General features: G+C 51.4%; 2 protein-coding genes across 2 annotated transcripts in view; both read right to left on the bottom strand.

Annotated features, from left to right (window-relative positions):
• CCDC180 (coiled-coil domain containing 180) overlaps positions 1-9,620 on the bottom strand; it is a 61,006-nt gene extending 51,386 nt beyond the window's left edge. Inside the window, 5 exon segments of the mRNA XM_012638259.1 lie at positions 931-1,019; positions 4,539-4,729; positions 6,163-6,257; positions 6,260-6,313; positions 9,578-9,620. Coding sequence (XP_012493713.1) covers positions 931-1,019; positions 4,539-4,729; positions 6,163-6,257; positions 6,260-6,313; positions 9,578-9,620 — 472 coding nt within the window.
• Positions 9,621-10,683: 1,063 nt separating this feature from the next.
• The window catches only part of LOC105805365 (stimulated by retinoic acid gene 6 protein homolog), a 36,465-nt gene continuing 30,399 nt past the window's right edge, over positions 10,684-16,749 (bottom strand). Inside the window, exons 13-18 of the mRNA XM_012638258.1 lie at positions 16,573-16,621; positions 16,004-16,121; positions 14,837-14,956; positions 13,382-13,545; positions 12,571-12,717; positions 10,684-11,974 (exon numbers count right to left, since the gene is read on the bottom strand). Coding sequence (XP_012493712.1) covers positions 11,826-11,974; positions 12,571-12,717; positions 13,382-13,545; positions 14,837-14,956; positions 16,004-16,121; positions 16,573-16,621 — 747 coding nt within the window. The 3' untranslated portion in view covers positions 10,684-11,825. The remainder of the gene's footprint in view (positions 11,975-12,570; positions 12,718-13,381; positions 13,546-14,836; positions 14,957-16,003; positions 16,122-16,572; positions 16,622-16,749) is intronic.

The following is a 16,749-nucleotide window of genomic DNA, read 5'->3' as shown; positions in this document are numbered from 1 at the left end:
CCCCAGGAGAGGGGAGAGCTCTCAGGACAAGGCTGCGCTGGCAGAGAGCGCCTGCACACCAGGGCTTGGCTTCAGAAGGTGGACCCCGAAGCCAGGCCAGCATGGCAGGGGCTTCGGCAAAAAGAGAAAAGATGAAGGGGGTCCATGAGTGCTATAGGGAATGAGGCCTCAGACATACAGTTACATGTATATGTAATTTATGTTTTCAAAAAATGTTTTATAGAAGCAAATACATACACAAATAATAATTGCCAACACATTTATGCAGCACCTTCCATGTCATAGGTGTCGTTCTAACTCAGTCACTCCTCATGAGGAGGCCAAGAGGCAGGTTCTATTCCTGGCCTCATTTTACAAGTGAGGAGACTCAGGCACGGGGGTTAAGGAACAGTCGGCCAGTGTGTGAGCTACCTGCTCCAGGGTCTGCGCTCACCCCCGCGCTCTGCCGACCCCTGTACCCAGGCGGGAAGCTGGACACCACGTGGGTTAATGGGGGAAGCAGGAGCGCCATTGTGGAGGGGGGTTTACTTTCTCGTTATCTCCTTCCTTTGTTTCTCTACAGTGAGCACGTAGCGCTTTTTTATCGTCAAGAAAAGGGGCCTCCGTACTGGGATAAAGTCAGATCAGGACAGTGCAGGATGAAGGCAGCAAGTGTGGATGGAGAAACACTATCGCGAAACTGCAGGGAGGCGAGCGACGTCCTTTAGCCAACTGTTTGTCATCAGCAAATGCCCACCGCGCAGGCAGCCCCCCACACAGGGGAGAGGGCTCAGGGGAGAATGCCATCTAGGTCCGTAGGCCAGGCAGAGGAACACAGCAGGGGCTTCAGGGGCTTCCTCAGAGGAGGGGCCAGGAGACCACCCCCCCACACACACACACAGGGCTCTCTCTGGCCCGGGGCAGGGCTGCTGGAGGCTGGAGGAGGCTCACCCATCGTGTCCATGAGGCCACGCACTTCTCGGGCGGCGGCAGCGCTCTCAGTCTCCTGGACTTTCTCCCTGTGCGCTATTTCCTTTTCCCTGAGGCAGGAGCAGAGGAGAATAAAGCTACCCCCACCCCCAGTCATGACACCACCCAGGGCAGTTCTGGCACATGGGGGAGTGTCCAGATGGGTTGCCCAGGCCCCAGTTCCAGAGACTCCTGAAGCAGTGCCCAGGCTCCCAGCAAATGCTGCCTGCGTGTCTCCTGCCAGCAGATGCGGCGGGTCCCTAGACAAGAAGTCGCTGGGTCTCCACCCCCAGGGAGTCTGCTTCGGCTCTGGTGGTAAACAAAGGGTGGGGACGGGCCGGAGCCATGGTCCACCTGGGAACCCCAGAGCCAGGCCGTGCTGCGCTCCAGCACACAAGCTCGTTCGCTCCTTCAGCAGCCCATCCTGTGGTGGGTAACCCCATTTTCCAGGAAGGAAGGAGCGGGGGCTCAGAGGAGCCACTGTATGAAGAGAGCTGAGACTCCAAGAACAACCTCGTGACACCAAGGCCCACGGGGTTCAGGTGAGGGAGGACAGAGCTGAGATCCCAGGACAAACTATCTCAGCAGGGTGGACCAGGGAGGTGGCCGTGACATGAGCTTTGGAATCAAAACTCAAGAATGCGCTGTCTATGGGGCAAGCACCACAGAAATCTGCAGTTCTCGGTGACTGCTGCCATTCCTTGGGCCCTCATGTGTCCAGCACCTTCCAGCTGACTTCTTATTTAGTCCTCTCTGCAAACCTAGCAGGGAGGGGACTGCAGGGCTGGGCTGCAGCAGATGGGGCCCAGGCCAACCCTCTAGAGGTGGTCTTTCAGGCCTTGTCATTCCAAATGCCCCTGGACCAAGGCAGCCCATAGGAACCCACAGGACCATGAGAACTGCTGTTAGCTCTGGCTTCTTGGCTGCTTGCCCTGGGGACTTGGAAGCTTTGTTTACACTAGTGGTCATCTACCCCCTGCCCTGGGCTGGGCACCACTCACCCAGGGGCCTTGCCCTGGATGCACGAGCACACAGGTGGACCGGCCTTGGCTGGCTAAATTTCAAGCACCTGAACCCTATGCTCTGAGGCCTAAGGAAAATTTGGCACCCTGGCCCTGCCATTCATCAGTTTGGCCCAGTCTGGCCTCTCCTAGTTCCTCAGAGCATCTAGAGGGAGCTGGCCCTTGTGGCCAGGGAAGACTTAAGAGCACTGGCCCACAAAGGGGAGCAGAGAAAGAGGAACAGGAACCCCAGGGGCTGTGCTGTGTGGGGAAGCCCAGGGGCCAGGGATTCCCGAGGAAGGAGCTCACTCCAGGAGCAGGGTTGATAGAACGCCCAGCCAGAGGTAGGGGAGGGACAGTGGGATGGACATTTGAGGAAGGGCTCCCTGCAGAGGGAGAGGGAGGCTAGAGGAGACAACACCAGGAAGCCAAGGCTGCACCGGGCTGTTCCACAGCCCTGGGAGGTGCCGGGGGCAGCCAGGAGAGCAGGGAGGTCCTGCCTGTGGTAAACAGGGGATACACTGGTGGGGACTGCAGTGGGATGAGGAGCTGTGGGTGGGTGACAGGTCAGGGCAGCTGCTGTGAGTCTCCTGGCTGCCCAGAGGGTCCAGGTGAGCTGGGGCTGCTGCATCTGGGCGTGTCCCTCTCCCATGGGCTGGGCGAGTTTGTCCAGCTGCCCTGGCTCATGGAATATTCAGGAAGCCGGATGGAAGTTCTGCTGGGTGGGAAGAAGAATGGGGACTGTGGAAGGTGAGCCTGCAGCCCAACCAGCAGGGCTGGGCTGGCCGGGGAGAAAGTGAAGGCAGCCAAGGCTGTGGGCAGAGAGGGAGGGAGGAAGGGAAACACTTGTCAGGGGCAGGGGACAACTAATCCAAGAGAGACTCTGGATGCCGAGTTGGTGACCCCAGTCATTTGAGGATGGCAGGGCCTGGAAGGTTACAAACACATCTTTGTTCCTGCCACAGGCCACAGGGAGCTGCGCCCTGGTTCTGTGTCCAGGACAGAGCTGGGCTTGTCTGTCTGTCCCAGGAGGCCAGCACAGCACAATACCAGCACTCCATGAGAAGTGCCTTTCCAAAACACTGTCCTGTTGGTGCCAAGAGCTTCTGACCCATGCTGTATCTGGATATTGGAATGTTGGGTGGTCCTAGGCTGAACCCTGGGGAAGAAGGAACCCTCAAGAGACACAGGGAGATGTTGGGAGACCCCAGGCCTGGATGAGAACAGGTCAGCTGAGAGCAGGCTCGGGACCTTGTGGGAGCTGGAGTCACAGCAGGCTGCCACACTGCCCTCCTGGGAGGTGGGCTGGAGCTTGGACAGGCCCCAGCTGCCTGTGCCTCTGGGTCCCTACCTGGGGCATCGGGCAGGGGGACATGGGCTGGAGAGTCTGGGCTGGGGTGGGCCAGTGGACTTGCCCATTTGTAGGTAGTTAAGGTACTGAGGGTCAGAAGCCTCTGGGATGGTTTCCCTGGGAAAATCCAAAGGTCAGGGCAGGGCAGAGACCTGTACCCAGCACTGGGTCTGTCCCTGACCCAAAAAGGGTGACAGAGACAGCAAGGCAGGTACAGGAAGCCTGACCTCCCGTCCCAGAGTCCCAGGTCAGGCAAGAGGTTTATGGCTTGTGCAGCGTTTGAAGAGCCCAAGGGAAGCCCAGTTTCTGCTTTATGCTCCCAAGAATCCTGGGAGGAAAATCCTTTTCTTTCCTTTTTTCTCTAGTTGAGGGTCTGAGCTCAGCAGAATGAAATGGCATGCTTAGGAATCTCAAGTTTAACTTCCGAACTTGGAAGTTTGCAAGGAACTCCTGATCTCCCTGTCCCACCCCACCTGCTCCCATCTCAAGGAACGGCACCCCTGCCGTCCACCCAGTACTCTGGCTGGAGACCTAGGTCCTGTGGGTTCTGGCTGCAGAAGACACCTGAAGTCCACCCCTAATTTCTCTCTCGCAGCTACCACCAAGGTTACCAGGACAACTGCAGTGACCTCCTCCTTGGCCTCTCTGACTCTTCTTGCAGTCCCCCACATTCTGCACAGAGCTGCCTGAGGGACCTCAAAAATGCAAATCAGCTGCTCACAGCAGTAAAGTCCAAAACACTGACTGTGGCCTGCAAGGCCTCTCCCAGCCCCACCTCCTGCCCTCTCTCCAGCCCACTGGCCTTCAGCCTCCAGGAATGGGCCAAGATTGTCCTTCTCAGAGCCCTGCCCCCATCCTTTCCCTCCCTCACCCTCTGGTCCCAGCTGAGGCCCCTCCTCAGAGCTATCCTAACTCCTGTCCCATAGCCCTTGTCCTCTAGTCAGAGCCTTCCCACCACTGGGGGGACTGTTTGTTCATTTCCATTTGAGACCTCAAGGTCCATGAGGGTGGGATCCCCACAGCCAGTGCCTGGCCCTCAGCACACAAGCAATAATTATTAGAGGGGGGAGTGGGGAGAGAGAAGCAAACCACCCTGCAAAGTAGGTGCTATTACCTCCTTGTTTTAGGGGAGATTTCATTCCTACCTGGTGCTCATCCTGTGGAAGGTCTTTTTGAGTTTTTGAAGACCCTAAGGCACCCCCAGTGTGTGGGGGTGGGGCCTGGACAGTAGGACCTACCTGTAGAGAACAGGGTTTTCTGTGACCCAGTCATTGGGGAGGCTGTGTGCCCACTTCTGCTGCCGAGGAGACATCATCTCTCCTTCAGGAATTTCCACCTTCTTCATCAAGGGTGCCCTGCCACTCTTCGGGGGCACATAATGCTCTGCGGCCTGCTTCCTGCTGACGGCCAGGGAGTGGATCAGCTGCACCTGAATCCAGGGAAGACCATGACCACGAATGAGGAGGCGGTCAGAGCTGCTGGGTCCCCAGTACCCTAAGGCTGATTGTGCCTGTCTTAGAAAGACCCCTGGGAACCTGCCGCTAGTAAGGCACTTTGCGGGGAGGCCTTCAACCCCAGGGCACACCCCCCGCAGGAGGGGTCTCCTCCTCCAAGTCATTTAGCCCCCTCAAGGAAGGCATTTTTTAAGAAATTTAAATGAAGACCAGGATGCACATCAGCCTTTCAAAAATTATATATTTTTACTTATTTATTTATTTATTTATCTGAGATGGGGTCTTGCTCTATGGCCAAGGCTGGTCTTGAACTCCTGAGCTCAAGGAATCCTCCCACCTCAGTCTCCTGAGTAGCTGAGACCACAGGCATGTGCCACTGCGCCCAGCTTCAGCCTTTTTTATAATCAAAAAGATTTGGAAAAAAGGAATGGTCCAATAGTAGGGGATTGGTTGAGTCATCATGGTATGTCCCTTAGATGGAATGTCAGACATTTATTAAAGATGACACCTACAAAGAATTAAATTTTTTATGACATGAAGAAATGCTTATGAGATGATGTATAATTAAACGTATCAATTTAAAACATAAATTAAAAATTATAACCAAAATTACACAGTATGATCTCAAAATGTAAAATGTATAGAAAAATGACCTGGAGGAAGTGTGCCAAGCATTAAGAATGGCCTCTTGCTTAGAGGGAGTAGGATTGTGTGAATAATTTAATTGTTTCTTTGGCTTTTTTATACTTTTATAATTTCCAAAGGTTCTACAGAGGGCATTATTTAGGGTTCAAATTAGGAATGAAAATCTCTTTTAAATAAATAGCACAGAACTTCAAAGGAAGGGTTGTGGTCTGTGTGTTTAAGATTTCATTTGTCTGTACAGTGCTTTAGAGAGGACAAGGCAATTTCAGTGATTAAAATAAAGAGGGCTTTACTTTAATGCAGTTATGGGAGTCACAGATCAACAAGCAGGCGAGAAGTATATGGATGCCCACGGGCATGGGATAGGGTCTGTGAGACACTGTTAAGGAGAAAAAGAAGGTTTCAGAACATTAGTACAGAATGGAAACAATTTTTTAAATAGAAAAATTAGAAACGCTTTTATGCATGGGAAAAAGACACAGGGTGCTCAGTGGTTCATCCAGGCTATTTCTGAGTAATTTAAATTTAAACTTTTAATTTAAGTTTTCTGATTTTCAAGAATAGACATTCTAATTTATATTCATACATTTTAAGAACCAATAAGAATTATTTTTAAAATCAAAGTAATTTCAAAGTCCGTATTTCATTAGATTCCCAGGCCAGGAAGCCCTCAGAGGGAGGAAAGTTTGGGGGGAGTTTTGGGGGAGGGGGGAGAGCAGAGAGAAGCAGGGACAGAGAAAAGGGGACAGAGGGCGGGCCCTACCTCAGCCTCGAAGATCTGCTGGTAGACTTTCCCATTCTGAACCCGGGTCACCTTCCCCACGGACGACATCCTGGCCGCCGGCTGGATGCCCCTGCGGGAAGCCGTCGTCAGGGAAACGCGTCAGGCGTTTGGTGCCAATTCGGACCCGGATCTCAAACCAGTTCCACCAGTTGAGAAACCAACGCCCGTCCCAAGCTCAGGTCCTGGCGGAACAATTGGCCCCGAAGGCGGCACCCCACCGACCCAGGCAGAACCCCAGGGGCGGGACCCTCCACTGGGGGCGGGGGCTAGAGGGGTGAGGGTGGGGGAGGTCCCCACGCAGGCTGAGGGTTTTACTTTTAAACAAAACGCAGAAGGGAGGGAGCGCGGAACAACGATGAAACTAACCTCCGAGGAGCCCCCACTCGCCGAGGAACCTGGCTCTCCCCGCTGCGGAGGGAGCAAAGCCGAGAAGGACTTCGCAGACACGAATAATGCAGGATTACTGTTCGTGCTTCACTCTGCCAAGCTCTTCTGGGAAAAGTCAAGGCGCCCAAGGTGTCAGCCGGGACTGGAACCCAGCTGAACTCGGGTCCAGGACCCCACCCCCACCCTCCAGGGGACGCAGGGAGGGTGAAGTGGCCACGTTCCTTCTGTCCCCCTCCCGGGCCCCCCAAGCAGCCTTGCCAGCCCCTGGACGTCCCCTTGAGTCCAGCGAATTGGAGGGAGGCCCTGCGCCAGGCCTGGCAGCGCCCCACATGCAGAAAGCACCTCTCAAGATAGCCAGGACCGGTCCAGTACCAACTGCAGCAGGACTCGCATGGTCTCCAAGGCAACGCGAAGGGGCGGGGCCGCGGTCGCCCCGCCCACGCCTGCCTTCCCTGGGAAAGGGACTTGCCCTTAGCGATGGGAACACCCCACGTGGAGTAGTGAAACTCCTGATCGGCTGCTTCCTTCAATGCCAGTTTCTTCTCTGTTCAAGGGAATACCACAGGGCTGTCAGGAGCATCCAGAGCAGCACATGAAATGTTCTGAAAGAATAATTCTCTTCCCCAAGAATAATAAATATTATAACATCTGAATTAGTTTTGTTTCTTTTAGAATTTTATCTAGGTCGGGCGGTGGCTCACGCCTGTAATCCTAGCACTCTGGGAGGCCAGGGCGGGAGGACTGTTTGCGCTCAGGAGTTTGAGACCAGACTGAGCAAGATTGAGACCCCCTTTCTCTGCTGAAAAAATAGAAAGAAATTAGCTGGACAACTAAAAATATATAGAAAAAATTAGCCAGACATGGTGGCGCATGCCTGTAGTCCCAGATACTTGGGAGGCTGAGGCAGGAGGATCGCTTGAGCTCAGGAGTTTGAGGTTGCTGTGAGCTAGGCTGAAGCCACGGCACTCTAGCCCCAGCAACAGAGTGAGACTCTGTCTCAAAAAAAAAAAAAAGAATTTTATCTAAATGGAATCATACAGAATGAACTCTTCTATATTGGGCTTATTTCATTATGTTTGTAAGTTTCATCCATATTTTTGAATGTGGCTGTAGTTTATTTTTGTACAGTATTCCATTATTTTTTCAAAAAACCCATTTTATTTATGCTTCCTATTATTGATGCACATTTGGATTTTTTCAATTTAGAGACTACCATAATGATACTCTGACCATTCTTTTGTGTGGTGAACATATGTAGGCATTTCTATTGGGTGTATACATAAGAGTGGTATTGTTGGGTCGTAGAGAATGTACACGTCCATCTTTAAGAGGTACTCCATTTTTGAAAGTGGTTGTATCAGTTTACACACACAGCAGGGCATGAGAATTCCAGTTGCTCTGCATCCTCACCAACATGTGCTATAGTCTCTTGTTTTTATTTTAGCCTTTACCTGGTGGTATCATATTGTAGTTTTAATTTGCATTTTCCTCATTAGTAAAAGTGTCGAGCACCTTTGCATATACTTGCTGGCCACATGGCTGTCTTTTTGTGAAATGCCTAGTCAAATAGTTTGCCCAGTGTTTCTGGTGGATTGTCTGTCTTTTTTCTTATTAATTTATGGGAGTTAGTTACATATCCTAAATATGAGATTTTCCACATAAATATCTGGCAAATATTTATTCCTATTCTGTTCTTGCCTTTTTACTCCATTAAACGTGGCTTTTGATGTGAAGTTCTTAATTTTAGTAAGACCCAATTTACCAATTTTTGTCTTTAAGAGTGATGTACTTTGTGTTTTAGCTAAGAAATCTTTGCCTGCCTAATGTAATGAAACTATTCTCTGATGTTATTTACTGTAAATATTGTTTTAAACTTTCACATTTAGATTTTTATTTTTTTTACAGTGTGAGGTAGGAGTCAAGATTCACTTCTTTCTCATGTGGAGAACCAGTTGACCTGGGCCATTTACAGAGAAGACCATCTTCTTCCCACTGCTCTGCTGGGCCTCTCTTATCATATACAAAATATCTGACTGCATGGGTACAAGTTGGACCCACTATTCTTTCTATTTCTCCTAGTGTCTGTCCTTGTGCTAGTAGTGCACACAGCCTTGATTACGGCAGCTTTAAGCTGTCTTAATATCTGGTAGTGTGAGTCCTCCAACTCTGCTCTTCTTCAAGATTGTCTTGACTCGTCTTTGCTCTTTGTATTTCTTTGTCAATTTGGAAATTGGCCAGTCAGTTTCCACAAGATAACTGATAACATACTTATAGTGATTGTATGAATTTGTTGACCAATTTGAGGAGAAGAAACATCTTAGTAATACATCGCAAAAAACAAAACACACAAAAAAACCCAGAAAAAACAACCAAACCAAACCAAAACACGATCAGATAAAAAGAAGAAATGATAAACTGGGAATAAATATTTGCAACTCATATCACCAAGCTCACATCCCCAATATAAAACAATCTCCTAGAAATTGATAAGAAAAACAGCCACAGAGTAGAAAAATTGGCAAAAGACATTAAACTTCGGTTCACAGAAAAAGAAACAGCAATAACTTTAAATGCATGAAAACATGCTCAGGCTCAGTCACAGTAGGACAAAATTGTTGAATTCAAAAGTTTGACAACACACCCTAAAGCTGTGGAGAAACAGACAAGTGGTTCCCTCCTCCCTAAGCCCCTCATGTCCAGTGCCCTGTGGCCTGAATGCACAGGGGGTGACCATGGGGCCCCAGAGGACATGGGGCACCAAGAGCAAGCAGAGGCTAGTTGGTGGGGACTGCACGGGGTCAACCTCAAGAGCAGAGCCTTTGGTGTATTGTGCATGTATGAGTCCACATGGTGAGACGGGGCTCACGTATACCTGCTGTCCTCGGCCTGCTCATACTCCCTTGTACACGCCTGGCCTTTGACCCAGGACCTGGCTGCCCTATGCTCCAGGTCCACCCCCACTGACCATGTCAGGAGGCTTGTGCACCTGTGTGCACCCAAGCCCAACCTGTAGTGGACACCCATCCAGTGTTGATGGAGCCTGACACCATGTCCTTGCTGAGCACGTGCTTATGCAGGACCACATCCAACCCCTTATTGTACAGTTGGGAAGCTGAGGACCACAAAGAGGCAGAGACTGGCCCACACCAAAGGAGGTAGGTAGAATCCAGAGGATAAGGGAGGGTTCCATGTCTTCAGACACATTTAGTGTCTTGTCTGAGCCTGCATGAGGGTGGCATGGGAGTGAAATGCAGTGTAATAGGTAATCCTAGAGCTCTACTACCTAAGATTGTCAGCAGGTTCTTTGAAATATTATGCTTCTCTTAATATATTCTATGTCTACCTCCTCTGGATCCCTGGAAACAAGAGGCCTAGTGGCCCCTAGTATCTCCATCTAGCATGATCTCCAAACTCCCAGAACCCAGAACTTCAGAGCTGGCATGCCTTGCCCTTCCCCCAAAACACGTGAGAAATGCCCCACGTCACATCTGCAGATTCCAGCTCACGTGCTGCTTCTTCTGAGAAGTCTTCATTAGCTTTACACAGGCAGAATTAGTAGTTTCCTTTTCCAAGTCCCCATAGAACTTTGTACAGGCCCATGTTACATGTGGTGGGTTGAATCACAGACAGTTGTTTACATATCAGCCTCTCCATTTCAATATGGGCTTTCCACGGGTATTCACCCACTATTCATTCAATCCATGATGATTGATTTTGGTAAGTGAATTTATTGTCAAAAGATGTATTCATCTTCGCCTCATTCTTTCATTCATTCCAACATTCTGTTCTATTACAGGTGTGTCTGGTGATGGTGAGCAAAGCTTGAGAAGGCCTGATATCTTATTGAGGGGGTGAGCAGATATTAATCAGATCATTCACAAAAAGTTATATGACACATAACAGTAACTGATATTTATTAAGAGTGTAGGATATGTCAGACACTAGCTTAAGATGTTCATACGTATTAATACGAACCAATTTTTTTCTCAGAACAATGGTGGGTCTTAGGGGGGTTTACCCTCTTTTTATAGATAAGGAAAGTGAATGAAGAAAGGCAAAGTAATTTGGCCAATGTCACACAGCTGCAAAGTGGTGGTGTGGGGACCCCAACACTCTGAGTCCTAGTTTTCTCAGTTTCTAAAAGCAGAATGGCAAAGCTCAGTTGTGGAGATTAGACTAAAAGAGACAACTTTGCAAACAAAGTTTGCAATAGGACTAGCAATAGGACTGGGTTTATACTACGTGTTCAGTTAACAACCCAATCACAATTGCTTCGGGACTCATGAGGTGGCTGGAGATTCCCCTCTGCCCTGTTGATGGGGTCCTCACAGTAGTTGTACAGGCTTCATCAGGAACTTGGAGTGGACAGATTTTGTACAGGTCCTGGACCATGTCCTATGCTTCAGCATGAAGAATTTGGGTAAGTACTCGGCTCTGCACAAGGAAAAATATCCAAGCATTCCACCCTGGCATTTGGGCCTCCCCAGCACCCTGAACCTCCACATGCCACCTGGCTCTCCTTCCTCAAACATGCTTGGGGCTTGCACACTCACACAGCTCTTGTTGTTCCTCACCTGGAATGCCTGCCTACCCTGTCTGCGTCCTCAGACAAGTGGCTTTCCCAGTGACCCAACCCTAGTGAGAGAGCATCTGTGCATCTCCTTTGTGACCAAGGCCCAGGTCAGCTCTGTCCATTCCTCATCACAGTGGCCTGGGAGAGAGCTCAGTGTGCGCCCACTTGTCCTGCCCGCCTGGAGGCTGGGATCATGGAGTTCCTCCTCTCCCCCACCATAAAGCCCACAAAGAAGAAAGCAATGAGGACCCTGTTGGATTGAAGGCCACACTCTGTTTCAGAGAAAATAGGATCTGATGGTCAGACTCTTCTGATGCAGACATTTTACCACCTTCCTCAGTGGCACAAAATTCTACTTTGTACGTAAACTAAGTGCTTCTTAACAAGGAATCCCCAAGGCTGCCTACCCACAATGGATAGTAGACGTCATTAATGGGCAAAGTTTGTTCAATAGACATTTCTTTAGTTTTTGATCTGTTTTGCCAAGGGAATGAAATAATCTTGAGACTTCATCCCTCAGCCCAGGTGGCCATCCCATGAGTGGACAGTGCTGACTGCCATCTGCAGGGACAGTACAGGCACCATCGCATCTCATTGCAGGGGACAGCTGCTGGTTAGACTGAGTCCTCTCCGGGGTGCAGACGTCCTGGCCTGATTTTGGATCAGATGTTGGAGGCCAGTGTCAGCAGTCCGAGTGCATCAGCAGCATCTGGGTAAACTCCCGGGAGCTGTGCCCCGATTTCGGTTTTCTGAGTGTGACAAGTCTGGGGTTGTTGATCAGGGTCTGCAGCAGGAGCCACCTCGTCCTGGACCTAGCTGAGACGCGTGGACCTAGGAGAGAATCAGAGAAGACAGACTGGAGGGCTGTGGGGGGAGGGGGAAGCTTGCCTCAAAGGCTTTTGGAAGAGCTACCTAGAATGTGCGAGGTGTGGCAGAAGGACCTGGACTCCTGGGAACGGGAGGGAGGTTGGAGGGATGTGAGTTTCCCCTCAGACCTGGGTATCCGTGGTGTTGGGGACAGCAATGAACACAGTCTGCACCATGAAAGGCAGGAGAGCTCAGAGAGCTTGTGGCAGGGCGGAATAATCAAATCAGCCTGGGGCATCTGGCACACAGCCTAGGATACGGTTTGGAGTCTCAAACAAATGGGAAACAGAGGACTCTACTAGCAGAATTAGAGTTTCCAGGCAAGGGAGGAGGCCGGGCAGCAGGACAAGGACACAAGGACTGAGTGGGTCCCATAGCCAAGCTGACTGGGAACTAAGCTAAGCTTCCTGAACTCATTGGTTGAAGGGCACCCAGGGCATGGAGTATGGAGAAAGGGGGCAGGAAGGTGGAACCTGGGGCAGCTCAGGAATCCCAGGGAGCCCGAGGGTGTCTATTTTCTACTGTCTGAACCCAGCGGAGGTTCCAACAGGAGCCTTTACCTGCTGACTGATCTATGTAGCAGTATTTGATGGCCTGCTGCAGCTGCCTCTCCCTGTGGCCTGTGATCAGGATGTGACAAAAGCTGACGAGCACGGGGTTGGTGTGATAATGGTCCACATAGAGCATGCCGATCCACGCGCTGAACCCTGAAAGCCAGAGGCACGTCAGGCCCGGCAGTGCTCCCCGACACGACCCAGTTTGTACTTTTTACAACTGCAGAGCCAGTTTGCTCCTAGTGGTGCCTGAGTCCTTGCTGAGCATCTAGAAAATGAGGTCTAAAGATCTGGAAAGATTCTTAGGGATGGTATTCTAATCTGTCCATGTTATAGGGAACTCAAAGCTCAAAGGAGCTAGGAGCGGCCACGGCTAATACTAAGGAGGCATCGGTACATTTATAGAACGGTGAGTGAATGAATGATCATGAGCTAGAAATAAATAGAAAACTACTTTCACTTCCTCAGAAATGGCTCTGATTTTGGAGTATTTCAACTAAACAGAACATTTTCTTAACTAAGTTTCCAACTAACAATGCGGATAATTCTGAGATGTGTTCGTTCTCAAGATTTTCAGACCGGTGCACTCATAAGTTAATCTAATTGTTTATATAGACTTCGACTACCTCTGACTGCCCCTCCTGTGAGGTCTGCCAAGTGGGCAGGAAATTAATAGCCTTGAACTCCCTTCTGAGCAGCCTCCATCGGAAGATAAGCTCTGAGCTTGAGGGAAGGGTGTGAGCTCCAGGCCGGGCAGCTGCCGAAAGAGTGCAGTATCAGCCCCAGAGGATGTGGCTAGGCGGGGCTGGCCGCTCACCCATGTCTGCCCCCTCGTAGCCGCTCTGCATGATGGTCCTGTCGATGCGCGCGATGAGCCACGTGCCCAGGACGCAGCTGATGAGCAGCCTGGAGAGGCAGGCACCCAGGCCCAGCAGCACGTTGTAGAAGAACAGGAAGTAGTTGAAGTTGTGGAATGCTTTCCTGCAGACAGAAGCCAGCCGAGGCAGCCCCCTTCAGTAGGGCGAGGAGGCTGTGCAGGTGGGCTCTGGAGTCCCCCAGACCCAGGGTCAAATCCTATAACTCCCGGTGTATAGCTTTTCTACTGCATGCCCTAACGGGGGGCCGACTGCTCCCAGTCACAGCACTAGTTTGAGGTCCAGCTTGGGCCCGGTGTGGAGGGGCTGAGCACAGTGGGGGACAAAGGTCCATGGGGACTGTAACTGTTTCATGTGATGTGTGGGGTTTGAGCTTCCTGTAGGATCAGACATCTCCCGGGGCTACTGGTGGTTCAGCGGCTATAGCAGAGGGTGGGCTTCCCCACTGTCTGTTGCAACAAGGGCCTGCCCGCAGCCGGAGCTGTTCCAAAGTCTTCCAGAGGAAACTTCCCAAGGGACCACCTGATCATGTGGTTTCCTGTGGCCTCTGGGACAAAGCCCGGACTTTGCATCCTGAGTTTCAGGACCCCTCTGAGAGGGGGCTTTCTGGTCTTGTCACTTTGTGTCCCCTCCCTGTCCTCCTTGTGTCCCTCAATGTCTAAGGCCACTGCATAGCAGCCATTTGAGATTCTCACATTTTTCCTGACTCGGTCTGCCCTTTTGTGCCTTCCTGCCTTTGTCCTTGCTGTGCTGGCTGCCGGCCATGCCCTCTCCTCCTTCCTACAGGCAGAAATCTTGCCACCCTCCCGACCTCAGCTCAAGCATCCCATCTGCAGGGGATTAACCACCTGGCCTCTCCTCCTTCCCACCTCTCTACCCGCATTGTTCAGGCTTCTCTTGTAACGCTCTTTCACCCTCCAGAGTCCTCTGCTGTCTATGTGCCTATCTGTTCCAGTGGACTGAGCATGTCACGGGTAGGTCGTGTCGTGATTATCTCTTTACTCTCAGTGCCCCTCTTGTTCCCTCAGTGAGTGGATGGCATTGAATGAACGAATTAGAAAGGATTATCATGCGCCAAGCACTATTGTTCTAAGTTCAATTTCTTAACACATTTCACCCTTACAACACCTCTGTGAGGTATGCACAATTTATAAAGGGGAAAACTGAGGCTCATAGGTGTTCAGGAAGCTCCCACAAGGTCACACAGCTCATTGGGTGGAGCCAGAACCTGGCCCAGGCAGTCTGGCTCCAGAGCCCACCCCTGGCCCCCTGCACCACACCCTCTCAGAGAGTGTAGAGCCTTCCCAGGAACCCGCCAAGGGGAAGGGGAAGGGCCGGGAGACCGCCAAAGCCAAAGCCAAAGCCAAAGCCATACAATCCCCTGGCTTCACCCTCACCTGTTGTCGAGAGCCAAGGGCTTCTGCTTGTCAGCTGTGTCCAGCTTGGGCTGCAGGAAGAAGCCAGCAGCGATCCTCACCTGCAGGACCATGAGACCCATGACAATGGATATGGTGAGGCTGAAACACAGGGTGGGGCTGTCGTGAGGTGGCCTTTCCACACTCTTCCAGGCCCTTCTCTGATGCCCGGCGAGAGAGAGGAGAGAGACGCTGACCACTCAGCAGAACAACAGTAGCATCAGCTCCTGCGGTACAAAGCACTCCCACGGCCACGGTGCAGGTAAGGAAACTGGGGCTCACAAAGAGCAGATGACTTTCCCAAGACCACAGGCACAGGTCTTCTGGCTCCAGATCCCAGCCCATTACTCCAGGAGTTCACTGCTGTTGGCTTTCACCAGGGGTGGGAGCTGGGCGAGTGGCTTAACAGGTTGAGAAGCAAAGAAAGGAATGGGTTTTTCAGAAGTGCCTGAGAAGGCCACAAGAGAGTGGAAAATACTGGCTGTGCCCCAGAATCACGGGTGGCTCTAGGCAATTATGGAACCAAGGAGGTTAGAGCAGGGAGGTCCCCAGAGAGCGCCACATGCTGTGTTGACACCCTGTGTGGCAGTGTGGTGTACTGGTTAAAAGGAGGCTTTGGTTTCAGTTTGCCCAGCTCCAAATCCTGAGTTGTCCCACTTCTTGGACAAAACTCTTAGTGTCTCTGTTTCCTGGTCTGCAAAATGGATGGCAACATAAGCACCAAATTCATAGGCTGTTATGAGAAAAGACACATAGTAAATGCTCAATGAGAGTAGCATTCACTTTTCCTTCCAGATGTGTGAACAGATGTCCAGAGCAGGGAAATAACTTTCCCCAAGCCACACAGAAGACCCCAAAGGTTAGCCAGGGTTCCCTGCCTCCTCCCATCATACTGTCTGGCCTCTCACTTTATTTCCCTAAACCTCTTTTCAGCTGGAAAATGGACATATGTGTATCCCACATATACATGGTTGTGAGGGCTGCATGGAATAGAAGGAAAGGCAGCCTTTTGTCAACTGTAAGGTTCCCATCCCTGCCAGTTGCTATCATGGCCCATCCCTGGGTCAGAGCTAAGATCACGGGCCCAGGGAGCAGCTGGGAGGGCACCCCAGCACCCAGCCATGGAGTGACAGGATGTCCAGCACTTACATGCCGATGCCCAGCCCTTGGAGCATCTCCAGGGCCTGGTTGTGGATGATGGGAAGCACCAGCCCATACATGATCACCATGCCGCACAAGCTCTGCACCACGTGGATGACGAGGTAGCCTGGGGGCCGAGGGAGCCGGCGGTCACCCGCAGGCCCCCCTCTGCATTCCACCCTCTACCATCCTCCCGCCAGAGGCCCTGGCATCCTTGCCTATGCTGTTCCTTCTTCCTGGCATGGCCTCCCCTTCCTTCCTGCTTACTCCCTACTCACCCTGCCAGGTGCAGTTCAAATGTCAGCTCCCTGAGAACACATCTGAGACCTGCTCTGGGCGTGGATAGTCACTTTCTCCTCTGGGTCACCATCGACCTTAGCATATACGCCCCGTGGGTTCAGGACAGGTGGTAAGGGTGACCTAGAGAGTGTTTGTTTCTCCCTCCATCCTGAAGGGCTCTCAAGGGCAGACGCCAGGGCTGCTTCCCACGCACCTCTCTCCTCCCCACCCATAGCCAGGACTCTGTGGGTGACCACGGAACGTGTGCTGAATTGAATGGGCCACATGACAGCACTTACCCCACAGAATGTAGGCTATCTGCCAGCCAGAGTACCTTGCAATGGCCACCTACGATTTAAAAGGAAAAAGGGGTCCCAGAAGCCTTCATTACCTCTGCCATGTGTGTCCAGCATCCGTGTCTCACGTGGGGTGCACCCACCGACCCAGTGAGGCAGGTGTCGTGATCGTCCTCATTT

Source organism: Propithecus coquereli, unplaced genomic scaffold (genome assembly GCF_000956105.1).
Source record: "Propithecus coquereli isolate 6110/MARCELLA unplaced genomic scaffold, Pcoq_1.0 Scaffold128, whole genome shotgun sequence".
NCBI lineage: Eukaryota > Metazoa > Chordata > Mammalia > Primates > Indriidae > Propithecus > Propithecus coquereli.
This window is presented reverse-complemented; position numbering and strand designations above follow the sequence as displayed.